Here is a 22,850-nt window from a genome sequence, read left to right as displayed (position 1 = left end):
GGGCTGAGAGGCCACGCTATCAGGGCAGTTTTTCTTGGTTTGTGAAGCAGGGCAAGGCCAGCCTCCCGGATGCCCATCAGGATGCGGCTCCGTGATCTCACCAGGTTCACAGCCACGTCCTGAATCTTCTGTCTCACTTGGTGTAATCGCCAGGCCCATAACCTCCTTACAAATTCCTCAAACCTGAGCTTCTCGAAGAAAATGAGAAATGTGTGGTGTCGATGGGGAGTCCGAGTGGGAAGCCTTGCACCACTGCCCTGGCTGGCGTGGTGGGTCCTCTCCAGCTGTCTCCGTCATGCCCGGACTTGAGACAGTGGATGACCTCACGTTGTTCCAAATGTGGAAGGTGTGGCCAGTTTTGGCCATTGCCCATCTGTGCAGAGATATCCAGGAGGTTCTTTTATTTTTAATAAATTTATTTATTTTATTTTATTTTATTTATTTTTGGCTGCATTGGGTCTTCGTCACTGCACGTGGGCTTTCTCTAGTTGTGGCGAGCAGGGGCTACTCTTTGTTGTGGTGTGCGGGCTTCTCATTGCGGTGGCTTCTCTTGTTGCAGAGCGTGGGCTCTAGGCGTGTGGGCTTCAGTAGTTGTGGCGCGTGGGCTCAGTAGTTGTGGCTCGCGGGCTCTAGAGCACAGGCTCAGTAGTTGTGGCGCATGGGCTTAGTTGCTCCACGGCATGTGGGATCTTCCTGGACCAGGGCTCGAACCCGTGTCCCCTGTGTTGGCAGGTGGATTCTTAACCACTGCGCCACCAGGGAAGCCCCGGGAGGTTCTTAGATATGTCTCCCCTGTGAATAAGCTTGAGGAATTAAAAACCAAGAAAGAAAAAGTGAGCTGTTTTTTTCCTGTGTCATTCTTCCCACCAATATGTTTTATATCACTTTCCTAATTAGTGTTCCACCACTGCTTTGCATGGTCCTAATTAGCCACGGTATACTGAGAAGTCAGATTTTAAAATGTCAACTGTTTCCAAGTGGAATCCCTAAAAATAATCCTTGGTTTGGACACTTCATCCCTGGAATTCTGCTTTACTGTTGGCAGCTTCATAAACCAAATATAATATTATTAGTTCCACAGAAATTTATGCTAAATGAATTATATTTCCTTTAGGTCAGGTGCCTTGAATGATTGTTTTTCTGGGTACATTTTATAAACAGACATTTGATGCTAGATTTTGAGTTATGAATGAATGCCATGACAGCTTGTCGGTTACTTTTCTGGCTGACCACGCCCTCAGAATTCCTCTGCATATTTTAATGAGCTTTTATGTGATCTGGAATTTCTGTGCTTGTGTACATGATTCCTAGAATCACAGATGACATCTCATTTTTAGGTGGCGACGGTGGCACAGAGTAGAATGCTATTTGTGTTGCAAGAAAATGGTATCATTTTACAGATGAGTAAACTTAAAGGCTCGAGCGGACGGTGCTGGTCTGAGGTTCCCAGGCTGCTCTCAGCATCACTGGGACCAACACTTCGCTTCTTTGTCCCGGTGCGGTGTTGTGACCTTTGCGCAGGTACTTGGCTCTCTGTGCCTGTAAACGAGTGTTGTTTTAGGGAGGAAAGAGAAAGGCTTTTGTGCACCTGCTAGGTGACAGGCACTATTACAGGTGCTTGACGCATGTTAACTCAGTCCTCAAAGTACCCTGCGAAGGTACGAAGGTTTCTGCTTCAGACCACTCCCCTTCTCTGCCTGAGTTTGGAATCAGCAGAAAGAAGCGTCTGTCTCAGGTGGATGGCAGTGGCTCAGGGCTATCCACCTGTGCCCCAGCCTCTGGCAGAGCCGGGTGACGGTGTGCTTTTTCGTGAGACAGGCCCTGTTCCGTCCGTGCAGAGAGCAGGACTGAATACGTGCTCTCGGCAGGGCCTGAGAGGTGCACACGCTGGTTCTCCTTCCAAATTCACCACCTCCCTTGGAAGGAGTGAGGGTGGGCAAGAGCGAGGTTAGGACCACTACCCTAAGGATGTCCCTCCTCATGGAAACATGGAACCGGGGAAGGGGGGTGTCCTCCTTCTGCAGAGCATTATCAGGTGCCGATTATTTTTCCTATTTCATAAGTGAGAGAGTTGAGGTCCAGGGAGATGAAGCCATCTGTGCCCGTTGCCCAGCTGGTAGGTCCTTCAGACTGCAGTCAGGTCTGTGTCTGTTGAAGCTGCTTCTCAGGAGCAGGCGAATCCCCCTGGGTTGGATGTGGTGGGTGTTAGATGCACATCAGACGTGGCATCTCGGCCAGTGCGAAGGCTTGCCCGCCCTCGTCCCAGTGCAGCGCAGCTGGTAGTTTTTGAATGTGCACAAAGGGCTGGGATTTGCAACTGTTAGGGATAAACTGCTTAGCCTTAAATATATGGTTTTGGAAGATTTGGAAGCTGAGGTTGAAATCCAGCTTTTGGGAGTTTATTCATGCAACATTTATCGAGAGCTCTGCATTGAAGTATTGCACCAGTACTGGAGAGGCAAATGGGGCCCTGGGTACCCCTGTCCTTGGAAAGCTCACCACTGAACTGCAACAAATAGAAAACAAAGTGATTCTGATCCCGCATGAGAAGAGCATGCCGGAGGGGTCTGCAACGACAAGAAGAGTCAGAGAAGGTGTGCAAGATACAACCCTTGTTGAAAGGCTTTGGTGTGCAAGCACCATCTGCTTCCTGACATCGTTGTGGGCATAGGTGGGAGTCACGCATGTGACCCTCACTCTCCCGGGGCTGGGCTCGGGGAGCTGTCAGTGACGGTTGAGTGAGTTGGGGTTGCCTGTGTGCCGGGTAGGGTTGCCCTAGATGGCTGGGAGTCCTTCAGCTGAGAAAGGCGTGATTTTGTGGATTCCGTGAGGGGTCTCTATAGGGTATATATATAGTCAGTATAGGTTAGCCTGTGCTGTGGCAGAGAAATTATCCCTAAAATCTCAGAAAAATTAGCCCTCACTGCAACCCAGATTTAAGTCCCACTCACAGAGTCTGATACCATTTGGACAGTGAGTTCTCCAGGGTGGCTGGCCTCCCTGAGGTTACTCAGCGATCCAGGCCACGTCCACCTGCGGCCCTACAGAGGAAGGGAGAGAGCTGGAGGCCAGCGCACTGCTTCAAGTGGTTTGTCTCCCTCGAGGGACGTGCGCTGTTTCCCCTCGCCACCCTCCGGCCTTACCTCCTGCAAAGGGGCTGCAGATGGGGAGGGAGGAGCAGTAAGGGTCCCGCCCACCTTCCAGCCCTTCCCCGACCCTGTCCCTTCAGCCTCAGGCCTCGGGGCTTTCCAGACCCTGAGCCCTGTCTTGCCCAGCTGCTCCCAAGGGAGGTCACAGGTGCTGGGGTTGAAGGGTGTACTGTCTCCTGCTGTCACCAGTTTCCAGCGGCCCCTCTGGCCGCAGTGCAGTGGCCCAGGGGCGTGGCTGCTGCCCGGCGTGGATGTCTTCTCTCCCTGGGATGGTCTGGAGCGGTTGTGTGCAGCCTTCTTCCACTTCGTTCTGTGAAATTGAGTACTTTTCCTCCCCTCAGTTTATCTGCTGCTTGATTTACTGTCGTTCTAACATCCGATACCTGGTCGTATTTACCCTGAACCCAAGCGAACAGGCAGCTGACGTATTTTTGTTCCCTTTGGAACCACAGGCATGTGAAACTGTTGAACCTTCCTGCCAGCCTCCGGCCACAGAAAATGAAAAGCTTGCTGGGCCAGAGCGTGTCGACCAAGAGCCCCTTCATCTACTCACCGATCATCGCACACAACCGTGGGGAGGAGCGGAACAGGAAAATAGGTAGGCCGCCCATCCTGGCTTGCTGGCTGTGCTCTGCTGCCCAGCTCCTGGTGGCTCGCCTAGATTTTAAAGCTTGAGACTTGACTGCAGTTCATTCGTGCACGTGTGTATATACCCTCATACAGGTTTATTCAGTTTGCTACCTTAGCCAGGCCATTTGCCTATAGACCTGACTTTTTGATATCTATTTTGTAAAAGGCAGTTTTTGTGGAAGTTCTAGAAACCAGAAGACCTCTGTTATCTGAGACTTATGTAAACTACAGAAGAGAGGTACTAGGAGATTAGGGTGATTTCCCAAGGCCTGGAGTAACTTCTGAATCATCAAAGGAGATTAAAGGTTGACTTATGTTCAGGACCGACTGGGGCATAAGGACCTCGTAGCATTTTCCCCTTTGAACGCTGACAGCGCTTGTTTTGTAGCGCACTAACGATCGCCACTTCCGAGATGCCTGGTGACTCAGCAAGGGGAGATGAGATGGTCTCGGGGTTGACCGGGAGCGGAACACGCGTTCCTGAGAATCTCCAGTGTGCCCTTCTGTGTGCTCGGCTCCCCGGCCATGTCCCAGCCCACGGCCACACCTCTCCTTCCTCACCGCGGACCCCAGGGCTCCCTCCGTGTCCTTCCCAAAGCCTGGCCGTGCTGCAGGCCTCATTCCTGGCCAGCTTTCCCTCCTCGGGCCCCTCGCATTTTGAGATCGTGGTGCCTGCAAGTCGCAGTGACAGAGTTAAAGGACTGAGAGGCCCGTCACTGGTTGGGGTTTCGGTAGAAGTCGTGCGAAGCTTTTGCAACTCAGCGCTCGCTTCTCCTTCTGTCCTTTTTCCTCCTTTAACTTCTTAGCCCTGATGTAGGCGAAGGCGTCCTGACCTCATGAGGCCCTTCTTCCCAGGATGCACGTGTCCTGTCACACCCCGTAGCCGGGCGGCGGGCTCTCCTGACAGCGCCAGCCACGCTCTTTCTGCCTTTCCCGCTCACCTCCCACCTTTCCACTCGTGCCCCTCGGCTCCAGCCACGCGGCTGCTTTCTGTTCTTTGGACGTGCTGTCTCGTTCCAGTCTCAGGGCTCGCTGCGCCTCTGCCTAGAGCTCACCCCCTGCCCACCTCGCTCACTCTGCGGGCCCCGCTCAGAGAGGCTGCCTCTGACCCGCACCTCACGGGCCACTTCTCCCCACTCTCCCCTCACTGCCGGTTGCCCTTCACAGCACCTAGATGCGTCCCTCTGTTTATGTTCCTGTCCTCCCAGTGTGGAGTGAATGAAGGAGTGGGGTGGATGGTGTGACCCCATTTTACAGACAAGGAAGCTGAGATTCCGGGTGGGTAACTGGCTGCACAGCAGAGCCTTTGCCCCGTACCGTGGAGCTCAAGGCCAAGCACGACGCACAACCCATAGCCTCGGTGGAGATTCCTTACATTCACGCCAGCAGGAGAGTTTCTTGGAGTCTATAAAGATCTCATAAAAAACCTCACTCACAAGTATTAAACCACCTGAACACCTTGAAAAATGAGTGTTTCTAAGCTGTTCCCTAAGACGAGGGCATAGTGAGGGCAGGAGTGCTAAAACGACCCTGTGCTTTCCGGTAACGCTCACCATTTCTTTGATTCAAGTTGTGCTTTGTATAATGCTGTCACATTTTAGCTCAGTTAGTTTTCCTAGTATTTTTGGAGGAAGTAATTTTTACCTCCCTTTTCCAGATGAAGAAGCAAACTCAGAGAAATGAGAAACTCCCAATTTTTCAGGTCAAGTGTGCTGTTCTAACCAGGGCCCTCCAGCTTTCCCTAATGTGTGCAGCACGCCTGGCATGGGCCTCAGTCAATGATAACACACAGCTGCCCACCTCCCGCATCCTCCAGGTCAGCTTCGACAGCAAGGCGGTAATACCCGGGAAGTTGACTATCCTAGCGCTCTGAAACTAGGTCCGCCGCCAGCAGCACCTGGGACTCACCTGTTGAGTTTGGGGAGATCATATGTATGGGACGAGCTGAGACTTAGGAAGGCCTCCCGGAGGCTCAGGAAGCAGAGCTGGCCCAGACGAGCAGGTGGGCTTCTAAGGTGTGGCTCGGAGGGCTCTAGTTAAAACAAGAAAATAAAGGAAGAAATATGGGGTGATGCCCTTAAAAAATAGCATCTGATTGTAAATTCTGGTACATTTCTGAAAGCAGAAGCCCTAAGCATATAGCATGCTACAGCCTTGACGTGCGTGCGTGCACGCGTGCGTGTCTCTTAGTTCAGTCCTTCATTGGTTCATTGGCTCCTTCTCTCATCCATCAGTGAACTCCCCTGAGTTTCCCTGTGTGTGAGGCATGCGGCAGCCCAGCCCTGTGGGTTCTAACGGTGAGAAGTGCAGGCGTGGTCCTTGCTGTCGTGAGGTGTACATAGAAGTTAGAGGCAAGTGACAGGTAGTAACTAAATATATTTGAAACGCCAGGATTCTGAACTTGCCCTGATGTTGTTTGAACGTTTTCCCTTTGCATCCCGGGAAATGGTTTTGCTCTTTTGTTCTTGCATCCATCGCGTAGGCGTGGCTGCCCCTGTCACTCGCCAGGCATTGTAAGGGCGAAACAAGTCAGCGCACACAGATGTGCATCGGAGGTCAGGCACTGCCTCCTAGTCCTCTGACCCCTACCCGCCATTCCCCCTGTGCTGCTCGGGCTGAACGTTTCCCTGACTTCCCTGCCAGCCGGCTGCCATGAGGGTCTCCCCGGTGGGGGTGAAGGTGCAGGAAGGCAGGGGCCATTCCACTCCTGGGGGTCCCCTGGGTGGTACTGGCGGCTGTGGTGCAGGGTGACCACAGCTGTGGCAGCCTGGGCTGCGGTGGTGGCGGTGGCAGGGGCTGTGGCCCCCTCTCCATGGTGCAGCAAAGGGCGAGCAGTAAATGTCTGTGAAAAAGAACGAGTGACCAGCTGCAACTGTTTCCTGGTTGTCAGGGGGGCAGGCCCGCCCCCTGCGGGCACTCTGTTGTGTGAAGGCAAGTCTTTTTTTTTTTTTTACATCTTTATTGGAGTATAATTGCTTACAATGGTGCGTTAGTTTCTGCTTTATAACAAAGTGAATCAGTTATACATATACATGTGTTCCCATATCCCCTCCCTCTTGCGTCTCCCTCCCTCCCACGCTCCCTATCCCACCCCTCTAGGTGGTCACAAAGCACTGACCTGCTTTGACATTCTCATTTCAGTCTGTCGGTTTTGAAAGACAGCCCCAGCCTCCCTACTTACTGTTTCTCTGCTCTGGAGAGCATGCTGGGGAGTCTGGGAGCAGGGGAGCCGGGGGGACATCGTGGTCGAGCAGGGAGGCCGGGTCCCGGGCTGCTCCAGCGCGTGCTGGTGAGCAGTGCGCGTCTGCCAGCGCGGGTGCCTCCTTTGACCTCTTTGGAGGTGTGGGGGGTGGGGCTTGTTCCAGTCCGAGTCTCACCGTTTCTCGATGGTGGGCAGGTCACTTTCTGGGCCCCTTTTCCCCTGGGTGGACCTGGACCTGTCATTACAGAGTTAATGAGGCTTGTCTCTTGGACCTCCTAGGAGTCTCTGGCTGGTCTTTTTGGGTCTCGTTAGGGTTGATGATAAGCTTTCTCCCCTAAAGGACATTTTAGGAAACTTTCACCCATTTTGTTTAGAGAAACTTCCAGAGACGATTTGGGGGACTGGAAGAGTGAGACTCCTTCTCAGGACCAGCTGCATGATTTGTGGGGCCCCCTTGTTCAAAAATTATGAGGAAATTGGAGACAGGGACAGCGTTAAGCAGAATGTGGCCCCCAAGCCTGGCACAGTGTGGCTGCAGGGTCACTGCCCATGCAGCTGGCCTTTCCTCTTGATTTTCTTCCTCTCTGATCTTCAGAAACTGCTGAGGCTTCCTTTCATGAAAAGAGCACCCTGCATCTGCTGCAGAGGGCTTCCACCTTATCCAGCGATTCTCATGACCGTGTGATGCTGCAAGTGTTGTGTTCCCAACTTACAGATGAGAACATTACAACTGAGTGAGTGTAAATTCCTGCCCTAGGTCAGGTAGCTAGTAAGGACAGAGCTCAGGCTATGTCCATGGTTTGTGACTCAAAGCCCAGGGACCTTTTCCTTTAAATACGGCTCCTCGTACCAGTGAGAAAGAAGCACCTGTTCATCTGGGCTGAGGACAAATCCAGTGGATGACGCAAGATTTCTGGGGAGATAACAGAAACTTCGGCCAAGATGCATGTTATTTGTTGAAGACCCATGGGTACGAACATGTAATTTATATTCTGTGGCTTCTAGTATCTTTTTAGCAACAGACTCATCAGCGAGGACCTGCCTGGAGGTTTGAAGAATCGCACGTCTTTAACCTAGAATCCCAATCTCTATAAATGAATCTTATAATTGGGGGAGTTATCACAGCAAGGGGCACAGAATATTAGAGAAGGAGAAACCCTTGAGGGCAGTTCCTGAGACGACCATTTTCCACGCTATCTTGGAATAATTTATCAGTCTTTCCATCTGTGTGTTGCTAGCATCTCTGTCGTCCGAGTTAGACTCCACGCCGAGGTGATGGCTGTACATGTCCTGAGCCTAATTTGTGCCAGGACTTGGTGGTGGAGCCGGGCTTCTCGCCCGGCTCGACAGCTGCCCCGGAGGAGGCTTGGTGGCCTGGCCAGGCCGGAGCTGTCAGATGGCCTTGGGCTGCTGCCGGGCCTCCCTGGGCTGCAGTTGTGCCGTCTACAGAGACCGGGCACCAGAAGCTCACTAGGAGGATTCTTCTGAGGGTCAAGTGAGATTATGTTCCTGAAGTATCCTGCAGCCTTTCTCATAGGCTCTGAGCAGCGCTGTGTGCACTGTCCAAGGTGCTGGGGACGCCGTGAGAAATCAGGAGTGTCACCCGCCAGATGGGTCCAGCCAGTGTGGTGGAAAGAGAGGAGCTTGTCAACAAAAGCCACCGAAAGATGTTGTTTGTCCACGGCCAAGAACACACATGGGGGCCGTGCAATACAGTGTGCAGAGGGCCTGATACAGAGGGTGTTTCGTAGCCTTCAGTGCTGTTCCTTCCTGTGGTTTCTGGGACAAAATATCGAGGAAGGGGCCCCACCGTGTGCTTCTTTTTGTTTTTTGGTTTTTTTTTGCGGTACGCGGGCCTCTCACTGCTTTGGCCTCTCCCGTTGCGGAGCACAGGCTCCGGACGCACAGGCTCAGCGGCCATGGCTCACGGGCCCAGCCGCTCCGCGGCATGTGGGATCTTCCTGGACCAGGGCATGAATCTGTGTCCCCTGCATCGGCAGGCGGACTCCCAACCACTGCGCCACCAGGGAAGCCCCCACCGTGTGCTTTGACACACTAAGGCTTAGGAAGGAGATGATCTCCTCTCAGACAAATAACTATTCCTGTAATCAGGGATTTATCTTAGGTTTACCTTTAGTGACTAGGACTGTGCAAGTATAAACGATTCCTTTCAGAACCCCAGGAAAATGAATTTTGAAATGATGGTTATTTGACCATGGTAGAGAAGACAAACAGTTCCTTCGTTATCAGGCATAGCAAGCTGTTAAAACAAATGACATTTTCATTGGCAGTGAGGAAGGGCTGGGGTGCTGGCCGCTGAGGCAGTGATGGGCTCAGTGATGCCGCTGAAGATGGGGGTGGGAGCACCGTGTCTCTGCAGAAGGACTTCTGTGGCCCCTCCCTCCCGCAGAGGTTCTCAGCCTGAGGCTGGGTGAAGAGAGGTGGGTTTCTGGAGCCAGCGGGGGGAGAGCAGCGGCCTGGGAGCAGCAGAGGCTTTGGGGCCAGGCACACGGAGATTGGACTCGGCTGCCTCATTCATTAGGGCCATCGATGGTGGACGGTTCAGTGTTCCTTGTTGGTGAATGAGGGTGACATGTGCTCTGCTGACTGCTTCACTGTATTGTCAAGAGGCTCAGATGGGTACCTGCTTGTGCAAGCATTTTGAAAACTAACTCACCTGGTGGGCTCCTTCTTCAATGCATGCAATTTCAGGATGCCATAGGTTTGGTGCAACCTGTCTTAGTCTCTGTGCAGGGGACCTGGTGTGAAGTGTTTGGGAAAAATGGTGTCTTTATGAAAGCCTGTGAAAGCTGAAGAACTCTAATCAGTAAATCTTAGTGTCTACTGTAGAAATAACCCTTTAACCACCACTGTCCAGTCTAGATACTTCTCTGAGTTCAAAGACCTGGGCTTGAATCCCTGCTGCCCCACTTACTGGCTGTCTGATTCCCAGCACGTTTATTAACTCTTTGGACCTTGAGTACCTGCCTTGTAACAGTGGGATTGTAATATCTACCTCACCAGGTCATTATGAAGAGTAAGAGACAGCCTTCCAAGGGCTGGACAGTACCTCCTGCCCAACACGTGTTACTTGGTTCTGAAGCCCCTTCCAGTTTGCCTAATGGAGACTCTTAAGGGGAGGAGAGGGCAGTGGAGTGGGGATGGGGACCGTATTACTTTTCTTTTGTGTGTAACAGATGACCACCAATTTAGTGGCTTAAAGAACACAAGTTTATTTTCTCACTGTTACTGTCATGAGTCCAGCATGTGTTAGCTAGGTCCTCTGCTCAGAGTCTTGCAGGCTGAAATCCAGGTGTCAGGTGGGGCTGTGTTCTCATCTGGAGGCTCAACTGGGAAGGATCTGTTTCCAGTCTCCCTCAGGTTCTTCATCCATTCCTTGTGGTTGTAGGACTGACGTCTCTGTTCTCTTGCTGGCTGTCAGCTGGACCACTTTCAGCTCATAGCAGCCGTGCTTGGGTCCTGGCCACATGGCCTCCTCCGTGCATCCTCTCATGCTTTGAATCTTTTCACTCAGGATGGGTATGTTCCCTTCCAAGGGCTCACCTGAGTAGGCCAGGCTCTCCTAGGATAATCTCCCATTGATTAAGTCAAAGCCTACTGCTTGGGGGGCCTTCATCACATACGGAAGCCCCCTTCCCCTTTGTTATATAACATAGCCTATCGTCATCTCCACACTCAGGGGTAGAGGATGACACAGCATGTACACCAGGGGTCGGGAGTCTCGGGGGTTATCTCAGAATTCTGCCTCCCGTAGATGTTGGACTGCAGCTGACCTGGGAGTGGACAGGGAGGAGAAGCCACCGTCTTCTCTCACAAACTTAGGGAGGGGAAAGGGAAACCACGCTATGTGCCACTTAAAATTGACTACAGTGCCACCTTCCTAAGTAACAGCGTCTGGGCCCGCAAAGGTCTGTGTGACGTATGGCTCTACACCAAGAATAGTGCTGTCTGGATTGATTCCAGTTTCGTGCAGCTGCGCTTGGCGCTGAGGGAGGGAAGCATCAGTCACAAGGCACCCAAGTGGCAGGGATGATGTGCTTTGCATTGCAGAAAGGTAGCAGTAAAATAGCTTTAAACTGTGTATCTCAGGATGATCGCAGTGCCCACTGCTTCACTGGAAAAATAAATTGCCAGGGAGTAATCTGAAACCATGTGAAACGTGCAGAAACACCAGCTAAAACGTGGACTCTTCTGTGTGTATGTATTTCTAGATTTCCAGTGGGTTCAAGGAGATGTGTGTGAAGTTCAGCTGATGGTATATAACCCAATGCCGTTTGAACTCCGAGTTGAAAACATGGTATGTATCATAAATCATTTGACCCTTTGGGGCTAGACATCAACTTACCATTAAAATAAGTTTTTTACTTAATATTTCAGGCATACTGCCTACAATCTATGTCTGTTTTTTTCACTGCTGTGGCCTCTCCCGTTGCGGAGCACAGGCTCTGGACGCGCAGGCTCAGCGGCCATGGCTCAGGGGCCCAGCCGCTCCGCAGCATGTGGGATCTTCCCGGACCGGAGCATGAACCCGTGTCCCCTGCATCGGCAGGCGGACTCTCAACCACTGCGCCACCAGGGAAACCCTATGTCTGTTTTTAATATTTGTTTTGCCAAAGATTATAATCTTCTTGTGAGTGAAGACTACATCTTGACATTCCCATGTCTTTAGTGCTTGGTACGCAGTGAGACGTGTGAGTCAATGAACAGAGACATCTCGGATTTGAACATACACAGAGCTTAGTTGATTGCATATAAGATTTGAAATAATTATATTGAAATTTACATGAGATTAGCAAGGTTACAAACCCTGTATTGAGCCCACCACTCAATATCATTGTTACTGCACTGCTACAAGATGATAAGATGATCAAGGCCTAAGGGAAGAGCGAGCTCTTTATTCGTAAGAGAATAAACGGCTGCACTGCTAATACGAAGTTTCCCTTGGGTTTGAAATCTGATGTTCCGTTTCTGTGTTTGTGTACGGCGTTAGAGGCTCACCTTTTGCAGTGCTGTCCATTGGAACTGCTCCCCTAATTCTGCAGTGAGCGGGAAGGAGGTTCATACGGCTCACCAAGCTAGACCTAGTGTTTCCAGAGCGGAGCCCTCTGCCGTCGGGTGGATTCCAGTCCTCAAGTCTTCTCTATGCTTACTACTGTATAGAACCACTTTGTAAATTTTCGGCATTGTGTGAAGGATGGTGCTGAGCTGGGCGATGCCTTCCTTTGGGGTTTTATGACTCATTTTCAGGGTGGGAGGTGGGCTGTCCGTACAGGTGTCCTGCTGAGGGCCCGTGCCACGCGTCAGGCCTGGCCTCTGCCGTGACCTTGGTCAGAGCCGTGGTGGGGTGCGTGAGGGGCTGCAGGAGCCGCGTGGAGAGTTAGGGGAGGCCCCACTGAGGACACAGGGTGAGTGAGAGCTCAGAGGCAGACTGGGAGTTATTGAAGATGATGTTTAGGCCTCCGGCGTGAGACATGGTTTTCCCAAATCTGTTGGAGCTCTTAGAAATTCAGCTGAATATTAAGCTTACCACCCTGAGGTCACTCCAAGAATGACCTGTAAGGATGAGTGTTCCCTCCTCCTCCGGTTGCACAAGAATGTGCCAACCTTAGGGCTTAGCTCTTGGTCAGGCCCTTTAGTGACTGTCTGTCTCTTGGCCTAAACCAGGAATAATAGTTGTTTAGAGAATTTCCCCCGAAGTGCTTAAAGTATCATATGCCTGCTATTCTTTCTTATACATATTTTTAGTCTTAAAAAGAAGCTTTCATTTACATCTGGCTGAAAAGTAATATGTGCTTTTATAAAAAATGAGGAAGAACAAAGAATAAAATAAGTTATCACTAGGAGATAGCCCACAAATCATGTTCAGAATTTAAAAATTAAATTATGGAATATTTCAAGCATATGAAATGTTACAGGGAATAATAAGCCCTTGTACATCCACCATTCACATTTAGCAAATGCTCACAGTTGGCCATATTTGCTTTAGCTATTTTAAAAAGAAATCAAATGCCAATATATTTTGCCTGGAGACAATAGCCATCTAATTGGTTTCTCTGCTTCCATTCTTGGCCACTACATCTGTTTCACACATGGTTAGATCATTTCATGCTTTTGCTCAGACTCTGGGCGCAGGTGTGCTCATTGTTATTGGAGAGCCTTTGCTTCTGGGTGCTTTCTGTAGACAGGGTTAGGAAAAGTCTGCATGCATGCACACATAGACACGTGCTTACACACGTACCTACATGCATACATCTGCACGTGTGTGTACATACATATACATGTGCCCTTAGACATGCATATACACAGTACAGATACAGACTTCACACATCTGACTTCACAGCCATCCCTCCAATTCTAGTCCGTCTCCGTAGGGTCCTTCTCGCCTTCCTGCATTCCACATCCGCGTCCTTCCCTCCAGTGTGAGAACCTGGGCGCACAGCAACATTAGCACGCTTCTCAGCTGCTCGCTCCTGGGATAGCCCTAAAAGAGCTTCAGGACTGCTTCGACCATAGCACTGCAGAAAACAACCCCCTTGGGAAGAATCCAGGATCCCTCCTACATTTAGGTCTTCTTTAATGTATCTCAGCCATCTTCTGTAGATTTCAGCGCGGGAATCTCACAGACCACTCATTAGACTTATTCCAAGATAGGGGATGTTTTTGGTCTCTTGTTAATGGTATTTGCAGTATTTTATTTTCTAATATGTTTTGTTTAGTGCTAGATTATAGAAATACTTTTGCTTTTTTAATACTGACTTTGTTACTTGGCTAAGTGCCCTTGTTAGTTCAGTTTTCCTCGTAGGTTCCACAGTTTTTGTGTGTGTGAATAATTGTTTTCATGCCGTTTCTTTCTTCTCTTGGCTGTTGTGCTGGATGGGGCCTCTGTTACAGTGTTGAGGAGAAGGTCCTGAGCGCGGAGAGGTCCTGCAATCATGGGGCAGCTCCTGGAGGCCAGGGAGCCCGTCTCGTTCGCCGTCAAGCATACGGCCGGGTGCTTAGTGAGATGAACTGGTAATTCACAGATGCACCGGTGGAAGGATATTAACTGATGATCTATTTCCACACTTCATGTTTTTCATTTTGTTTCTAAATAAAATATTTTTTCTTTTCATTTACATTCCAACTTGGTAAAACAAGAAAGCAGAACAAATATTAAAAATACATCAAGCGGGGCTAATATTAAAGATGGAATTGTCGTTCAAGCCCCCACAGTGCTGTCCACTTTGAGATTGTTTTGTGTTCATCGCACTTTGAGGACATCTCTACAATTCCCTGTGGACTTTTATAAGAGCCGCTCATGAGCCTTTTCCTTCTGAGAGTCCCGGGGCTCTCCTGTGGGCGAGGCACCATGCTCGGGGGCCGATGGGGACCGACCAAGAGCGGTGGCTTTGGGATTGGGTTAGGGCCGTGCTCATTGCCGTCCTCTGTCACCTGCTCCAGGGGCTGCTCACGAGTGGAGTTGAGTTTGAATCTCTCCCCGCGGCGCTCTCCCTCCCGGCTGAGTCTGGTCTTTACCCAGTGACGCTTGTTGGGGTCCCGCAGACGACGGGGACGATTGCTGTGAATGGTAAGCAGGTTCGGGGGCTGCTGGCTCCTGTGCTGCCCGACATTCCGGTCTTCGCCCGTTAACAGGTCACGGATGGATGGCGGTGCTTCGGGACACGCCACGAACCATGTAGAGCGTGCGGGATGTGGAGGGCACCCCCCGCACTCCTGTCTGTCTTCCCCGGAGCCTGCAAACACGCTCCAAGGTCCTCCCACTGCAGTTAAACCCCCTGCCCCCCCGCACCCCGAGCCCACGATTTCCTCTCTCTGTGGCTTCATCTGCTGTCTCTCCTTCCGAGCAGACCTCTTCAGAGAGCTGTCTGGACACGCTGAATCCACTCTTCCACCTCTGTGCTGGTTCTCTAACCCACCGCGTCCTGCACATCCAGCCGTCACCTCACAAAAGCTGCTGTCGCTGAGGCCACCGGCAGTATTCCCGGCTAAATCCGGTGCCTACATTTCAGCTTTTGTCCAGCTCCACTGCCCAGCAGCCTTGGGCACCGCTGCCCGCCCCCTTCCTGGGTGCGCTCGCCTGGCCACCCTCGCGTCTCTGCTGCCTCTCCTGCCTGTCATGTGGGGCAGTGTCTTCTGCAGACACTTATTCTTCAGCCCGACCCTTCAATCTGCACCCAGCTCTGTCCTTCCCTCCCTCCCTCCTGCTTCCCCTTGCCTCTCCTCCCTCCCCCACCCCCTCCCGCCCTTCCTCTCTCCTCCCCTCCTTTCTCCACCTGCTGTCTCTCAGCAGCCCCATCAGAGTCATCTACTTTCCTGGCCTCAGGTCCCATCCCCATGCTGCTGATTCCCAGGGCCACGTCTCCTGTCCAGACCCCTTTCCTGGACCTGCACATCCAGCCGCTTCCCACCCATCTTCTTGGCTGTCTCGTGGGCACGTCACATACAGCATGTCCCAGCCGGAGCCCGTCACCTCATCCCCCAAGCTCCCCTCCTGCCGTGGTCCTGTTCCAGTGAGGGCGTTGCCGTCTGGCCAGTTGCCCTGCCCGGGCACTGGGAGTCATCCTTCCCTTCTCCTATTCCTCCTCACTGCCCCCTACAGCACTGACCGTGTCATCCGCACCCTCTCCACCTCCACAGCCGCTCTGCTCTGACAGAACAGGACCCTCTGCTAGAGTTTGTCACAGAAGCATCAGGACTGGTGTTTCTGCCCTCACTCTTTCCATATTGCAGCCACGTGACCTTTCCACAGGGCAAGTGTGGTCATGTCATCTCTGGACTGGAAGTCTTAGCACCTTCACCATGTGCTTTCCATCAGGGCTCCACGCCTTACCAGGGCTGTGGAGCCCTGTGTGACTGGGCCCTGCTCATCTCTGCCGGCTCATACGACTCCTGTCCCGGAAACACGCCATGCTTTCCTTCTGTTGGTGTGCCTCCAGACTTGTGACCCTGGTGCTTCTCCAGTGCCTAGCGCAGCCTTCCCTTCCCCCTGGAGATCGTCCTCAGCTCCCGTCCGCTGGCTCGGGCCCTCTCCAGTGCCTAGCCCAGCCTTCCTTTCCCTGTGGAGATCGTCCTCAGCTCCCCTCCACTGGCTCGGGCCCTCTCCAGTGCCTAGCCCAGCCTTCCTTTCCCGCTGGAGATCGTCCTCAGCTCCCCTGCGCTGGCTCGGGCCCCTCCTTCACGTCACTGATCGCGATGGCTTGTTGGCCTTTTCCTTGCCAGCCTGGCTGTATCCTCACACCTGGCACGTAGTAGCTCTTAGCTATTTGGTGGCTGAAAGAACAAACATTCACTGGGAAAGGTGCTCTCTCTCTCGAGCAGAGAGGCAACAGCATCCTAGGTGAGGGTGTGTTGCAGGCAGTGCTGAGATGGGCTGAGCCCTGGCTTGTGGGCAGTGGGGGAGGGGTGACCCAGAATGGGAGGTGGGCGGAGAAGGACTTCTCCTGATGAGTGACCCTGAGGTTTGAAGGCGAACTAGGGGTTATCCGAACGAGTGGGATGGAGAGTAAGGGGGATCCAGGCAGGAAGAACATCTGGTCCAGGCTCTTACCTACCTGGTGGTAAGAGAGAACAGGGTGCAGAGGGAGCTGGAGGGGGCCTCAGAATTAACTGGTCTAAGGCAGAGGGGTGTAGTGATGAGGCTGGGAAGGCAGACAGAGGGCCGACCCAGAGGGCCTCATAAGTCTTGCTGAGGGCAGTGTGGGCTGCTGCGTTATTTGAAGAGAGGAGAGATATGGTCTGACGGGCGGTTCAGAGCTGCTCCAGGCTGCTGCGTTGGAGAACGGGCTGCAGGCGGGCAGGACTGGAGAAAGGAGACCAACTAGGAAGCTCCAGCCGTAGCCCAGGGAGAAGATGTCAGACATCGGACCCCAGCTGTGGCTGGGAATAGAGCAGAGGAGACAGATGAGAGAGGAAGTAGCCAGGACCGAAAGGCTTGACTCAGAGTGACACACGGCCGAGGACCAATACGTCCACGGATGAGTAGTGAAGCCTCGGCGACAAGAGGTCGCTGGGACAGACTCGTTGGTGTCCGTTGCTTGGGGAGCCTTATGTGTGAAGTGTCACTGGACATAACACACAGCATTGTCATCAGATTTTCAGTTTATTTGCAGTCACCTTCAGCAGTGGGTGAGAAAAGGAAAATGATTGATTTTAATTAAGAAACTGCAAACAAAGGTTGCCTCGTAGACAAAGCCACATCCTCTCAGGTTTCATAGAAAGAACAGTATGACAGGGCGTTGTGCCAGCTGTGGGTTTCTGGGGAGGAAAAGGTTCGCAAGTTAATTTAAAGGGGGCTTAGAAGGAACATACTTAAAAAAAAGGAAATGCGGGTGCCGTGAATTGGAGTTATTTTAAGTTGAGGGGCCAGTTGGAACTGGAGGGAGGTAAAGGGGAGCATTGATGAGGCTGTACAGGTGCCAGCTTGCTTCTTGTTGGGTATGTAGCCATTTAACATGAATGCAGAAAAATTGTCACCCTAGGCATTTAGCCATCGAGTATTATTTGATTTTGTTACACAGTGAATGTTGTTTATAATAATTATCTCAGAATTTCAAAAGCCATTTTAAAGCTTTGCTTAAACAGTTTCAAGTGCTTATCTAACCCATGGAGGGCTTTTTTTTCCATGGAAATTTTGCTAATCTTACAGTGTAGTACTTGTACACATCGAGCAGATTTGCCATATCACGTGACAGCTATAAAAACAGTAACTGACTCTTGAACTTTCATCTCTCAACAGAAGATTTTGAATCATTTTTTTCGAATACTTATTAAGTTACATTATGTCCTGGAAAGGAATACAAACTATCATTTTCATTTTAGAGATGGATAAATTTGAAAAGCAACTTGGTAAAGGGATGAGACACTAATTATTAAGCTCTGTGAGATCTGTAGTTTATACACTGTCGCTTGGACGCAGCCAGCCTTGTGAAGTGGGCACGCAGGTTTTGTTCGCACCTCTGCTCAAGGAGACTGAGGGTCTTGGGGTTGAGCGTGGGAGCTGTGGGCGAGCCTGGCAGGCGACGGGGCCTAAATCTCAACTCAGGTCGGAAAGGGACCCTGCGTTCCTGTCACCCCGGGGCTGCCTTGAGGCGTGGGTGTCTCATGAAGCCTTTTCAGGTGGTGAAGCTTTGCGTTTTGTCCCCAGGTTACCACACCACGGTCTTTGGTGTCTTTAGCGACTGTTTGCTGGACAATCTCCCGGGAATAAAGACCAGCGGCTCCACGGTGGAAGTCATCCCTGCTCTGCCCAGACTGCAGATCAGCACGTCTCTGCCCAGGTAGAGCACGCGCAGCATTGGGTCTGCTTGCTGACAAGAGGGGCACCGAGGAGTGCTGTTCGGTACACCTTCTGCAGGGGCCCCAAGAGTCTGAGCTAACCTGTGATCGTTACGACCAGAATAGAGGCGAAGGGTTTCTTCGAGTTAACCAGTAGGCAGTGTGCTCTGCTTGCAGCAAACTGGAATATAGTTGAAGTGTTTCTTACCAAGATCAGAACAAAATGTGAAATTAGGCTTTGGAATTGTAATTTTGGTGAGAAACAGTTGAGGTTTTAGAGAACTTAAGAAAAAGTCTTATCTTCTAAAAAATAGTCTCTTTTTTTTTTTTTTTTTCCTTTAGCATTATAGGAAAGCATAAAGAAGAAAGGGAAACCTCAGAGTGAATTACTATTAATGCTTTCTGGTGTTTCCTTCCACTGTTTATCCATGAAAAACAATGTTTGAATAGTTGAGATCATACTACATTTTATATTACTATCATAGATTACTTCTTGCATAAACGTATAACATTAGCTAAACATTTCTATTTTAATTGCTTAAAAAATTACATCATAAAGGTATCTCAGAATCTCATCACCATTCATTTCTTTGCTTTTGGAATTTGGGATTGTCTCAATTTTTGCTCATATGAATAATGCTTTAATGTTTATCCTTTGGGCTGTTTTTATAAAATGTATCTTGGTATTTTCTGAAATGTTTCAAAAGCTCAGTCACTTACTTGATGGGCCCCTTCTCAGTGCCAGCCTCGTCTCATCCCAGCTCAGGGCTCTGGTGGGTGGGACGCTGTGCTTTGGGACACTCAGCGCCTGTGTCCGGGCCAGGCCTGCGGCCAGGCTGCCTGGTTCTCTGCTTTCTCCCTCCTTCTTTTCCCACCGTACCAGAGGGGCTGGCATCCTCTTTGCTTGAGAGGCAGAGTAATTTGTGCAGGCTGTGTTTTAGTTTTCCTAAACACCTTCTCTGCAAATTCAAGTTGACTACAAGCAGCTTTCACTTGAGAAGGAGAGGACTGCCGCTAAAATGTAGGAAGAAGTCATTTATAGTGAGGACGGGAGTCGCTTTTCCTTTCTTGACAGAGAAAGTTTATTTCTTGACTCATGAACAACTTTCAGGTATAAAATGCAAAGGAATTCACGTTGATTCTTTACGCTGTTATTTTCGGAAAATGTGGTTTGGATGCGCTTTTTAACCCCACCTCCCGCACACGCACCTGCCTCGTTGTTGGCTGGCTTTCATCCCCACTGTGCCTCTAGAGCCTTTTCCCTGTGGTCACTGGTCCCTCCTTGCCCGGAAGTGGGTTTGCTGCCTGTGGGTTGGGAAGGAGACACCAGGGTAATGAGCGTTGTGGATTGAGTGACAGTCAGTAGGACTCAGGCTGGAGCTTCAGACCAGGGCTGTAGTGCCGGAGCCTCAAGGGAGTGTCAGGCGAGGCTCGGGGCCTCTGGTCCAGGGCCCCAGCTGACCAGTGCCGAGGACCCGCCAGCTGCCCTGGGTCCCGTCAGGAGTTGCCGGCGTTGCTCGTCGATTTTACCTGTGATGTGGAGGCTGTTGTATGTACTTTTCATTTTTCTTCATTTTCCTCCACTTCCCACGTTATCATTTGGAATGGTTCATTTAAGTTTTCTTCTTAAATCAGTGGATTTTCCCAGGCCATTTCTGAGCATGAGATTTAAAAAAATTTTCAAAGAGTGCAGCATGCTCACGGATCATTTGAATTAATTCATTGTTTCACTTTTGTCCTCACCAAAATCCAATCATGAAGAATTTTTTTTTGCTTCATACACGCTTGAGAAAGTAAGGCCCAGTGAGAGCGATCACGTGGATGACAGGTCAGTGACCCAGGGCGTGTCTGCATGTAGACAGCGCTTATCACGTGGCAATTTGCCCTTGAGTTCGTGGACACTGGGTGCTGATTCCATGTTAAAGCCAAGGCTCCCTAGTCCCTGTTTCTGAAATGTTTAAGTGCGGTGATGTGAATAATTCTAAAATGCCATTGGTTTCCTTTGTTTTTTTCTGTGTTTCTAAAATTTATTATAATTATTACTATTATTTTAGGTCTGCACATTCACTGCAACCTTCCTCTGGTGATGAAATATCCACTAACGTGTCAGTCCAGCTTTACAATGGAGAAACTCAGCACCTTGTTGTGAAACTGGAAAATATTGGGATGGAACCACTGGAGAAACTGGAAGTCACCTCAAAAATTCTCACCACCAAAGGTAGGGAATTTAAGTAGGTTTGACCCCAGAAATGTTTATCTTTTTTATTTGCAAAGAGACACGTTAGATAACCAGCGTTCAGAAAGCCTAAAAATTTCTTCCAGTTTTTTTTTTTTTTGCGGTACGCGGGCCTCTCACTGCTGCGGTCCCTCCCGTTGTGGAGCACAGGCTCCGGATGCACAGGCTCAGCGGCCACGGCTCACGGGCCCAGCCGCTCCGCAGCATGTGGGATCTTCCCGGACCGGGGCACGAACCTGCGTCCCCTGCATCGGCAGGCGGACTCTCAACCACTGTGCCACCAGGGAAGCCCTCCTGCACTTTTAATTTGACACCACTGTGAAATTTTTGTCCTAATCATGCGTGAAGAACATGCAAAGGAAGATAATGGAGCGCAGGATGCACCTTCGTATCCCCTGTGCTCTTAACAATGATCAGATCTCGGGAAGCGTATCCTGGAATGAATGAATGAAGAGAAACATTTGCAGGTTCAGAAGCATTACCATCTAGGATCCATCCATCCAGCCCAGTGTTTTCTGTGGGTTCAACACTTAGAGCCTGTGCACTCCCTCTTAAAGACAGACTCTGTTTCCTAGTTCTAAGGCACACGTAGCTTGGGTGTCATAAGACCTGTGTTAAGCTTTGGCTTCACTGTTTACTTGCTCTTTGTCTTTCACATGCTTCAGCTTCCTCCGGGGTAAGCAAGGGAGGTGGTCCTTACCATGAAAAGTTGTTCTAAGAATTAAGTGAGGCAGCTTGCGGCAGAGGACCTGGTCTGCTCGTGGTTAGTGAATGGTGCTGATCAAAGGGGGGATATATTGTGTGTGTGTGTTGCGGGGAGGGCATCGAGAATAGTAAGTGGAAGTAAAATCAGGTCATTTAATAAAGGTAGAGAAATTATACTGTCTGGGGAGACCAAAGACAAAGACAAAACAGGGAGAGCAAGCTGGTGGGATTGCGGGGTGTTTACATGCCTTTGACATAGGAGCGAGGTGAGCCCGGCATCCAGTGGCAGCTTGGGCGCACCTGGGCGCTGCTGAGGACGCTGCTGTCCCGGGGCTCCTGGCACTGGTGGGCCGAGGCTGCCATCTCCGTGAGGGTCTCCAGGATCGGATGCTGGGCCATGGGGCCACAGGCATTCGGCTTCGGAACTACTTTTCCAAAGTCCATTTACACAGTCATCGTGTGAGAGTGACGGCTGCCCCAAGTCCCCTCTGCCCTGTGGCATCGTAGTCATTTTATCCACGGTAGGGAGGTGGGGTGTAATGCTCTAACACCAGGGTTTAATTTGTATTTCCCTGATGACCGGCGAAGTTGAACACCTTTCACGTGGTTTTGGATACTCAGGTCCTTTGTCGTACCAGCGCTTTGTCCTTTTTTTCCCGGTGGGTGTTCTGCCTTCTCTCTGTCTCTGTTTCTCTCTGTCTGTGTGTCTGTCTCTCTCGCGGTCTCTGTCTGCCCCTCTCTCCTGACTTGCAGGGTGTCTTTGATCCTGAGTGTAAGTTCTTTGCTGGAACTGTGTGGTGTGAATATCCCCTCCTACTCTACCCACTGCCTTTACACTCTCTCAGCCATGTCCTTGGATAAACAGAAGTTCTTCATTTTAGTATGGTTCACCTAATCATTCTTTTCTTTTATGGTCATTGCGTTTTGTGTCTCTGAGTCTTTGGGGAATTTTGATGATCCTACCTTAATCACATCCTTTCTTCCCTTTCTCCCCTATTTTCAGGAGCAAACACATATGGATTAGGTAGAAAATGCCTCCCTGACATGAAATACCTTCATCTGGTATTCTGAAGTTAATTAAGTGGTTAAAGGGGTTGGTTGATGTTTGAACAAGCGAACATTGAATGACAGAAAATTGCAGAGTACATAATGGTAAAAATTTTCACATCTCCTGTGATTTACCGTGCCTTCACAGCTTAGCAACTGGAAAATATCTCTTCCTTTTCTCAAATAAACCCAAATGGTAACCACGTGTCCATTATTCATTACAAACTTGCTGCTTCTTTCCGAAGCACAGCTCCTCAGGGTTCTCCTCTGGAAACCCCTGCTGTCCCTGCGCCCCAGGCCCCGTATCCCTGGCCTCTGCCCCAAGCTTCAGCCTCAGCCACCTCTCCCCTTAAACTCTCATCACGTTGACCGTTAGGAGCTAGTTTCAGTTTCCTGGATGTTCGTGCTGTCTCTCTAAACTTGAGGATGAACCATCTCCTCTCACTAGGAGCCGACTTGCTAACTTCTGTTCCTGCCTTTGCCTCCTCTTCTGCAGTTAATGTATCCTGGGGTTTCTGCTTCGTGGTCACTCTGGGAAGCCTTCCTAGACTGGGTGACTGGGGCCCCCCTTTGTCGTCTCAGAGGC

The 22,850-nt window shown here is 50.6% G+C and overlaps 1 protein-coding gene across 3 annotated transcripts in view; it reads left to right on the top strand.

Annotated features, from left to right (window-relative positions):
- Positions 1-22,850, top strand: part of TRAPPC9 (trafficking protein particle complex subunit 9) — a 509,341-nt gene that overhangs the window by 113,015 nt on the left and 373,476 nt on the right. For all 3 annotated transcript variants that reach the window (XM_082858827.1, XM_082858825.1, XM_082858826.1), the window contains 5 exons: positions 3,602-3,747; positions 11,214-11,299; positions 14,443-14,569; positions 18,146-18,278; positions 20,331-20,494. In XM_082858827.1, coding sequence (XP_082714953.1) covers positions 3,602-3,747; positions 11,214-11,299; positions 14,443-14,569; positions 18,146-18,278; positions 20,331-20,494 — 656 coding nt within the window. The remainder of the gene's footprint in view (positions 1-3,601; positions 3,748-11,213; positions 11,300-14,442; positions 14,570-18,145; positions 18,279-20,330; positions 20,495-22,850) is intronic.

The sequence above is a fragment of the Leucopleurus acutus genome, assembly GCF_964270905.1.
Source record: "Leucopleurus acutus genome assembly, chromosome: 17".
Taxonomy (NCBI): domain Eukaryota; kingdom Metazoa; phylum Chordata; class Mammalia; order Artiodactyla; family Delphinidae; genus Leucopleurus; species Leucopleurus acutus.
Note: the sequence above shows the minus strand (reverse complement) of the source record. Positions and strands in the feature narration are given on the sequence as shown.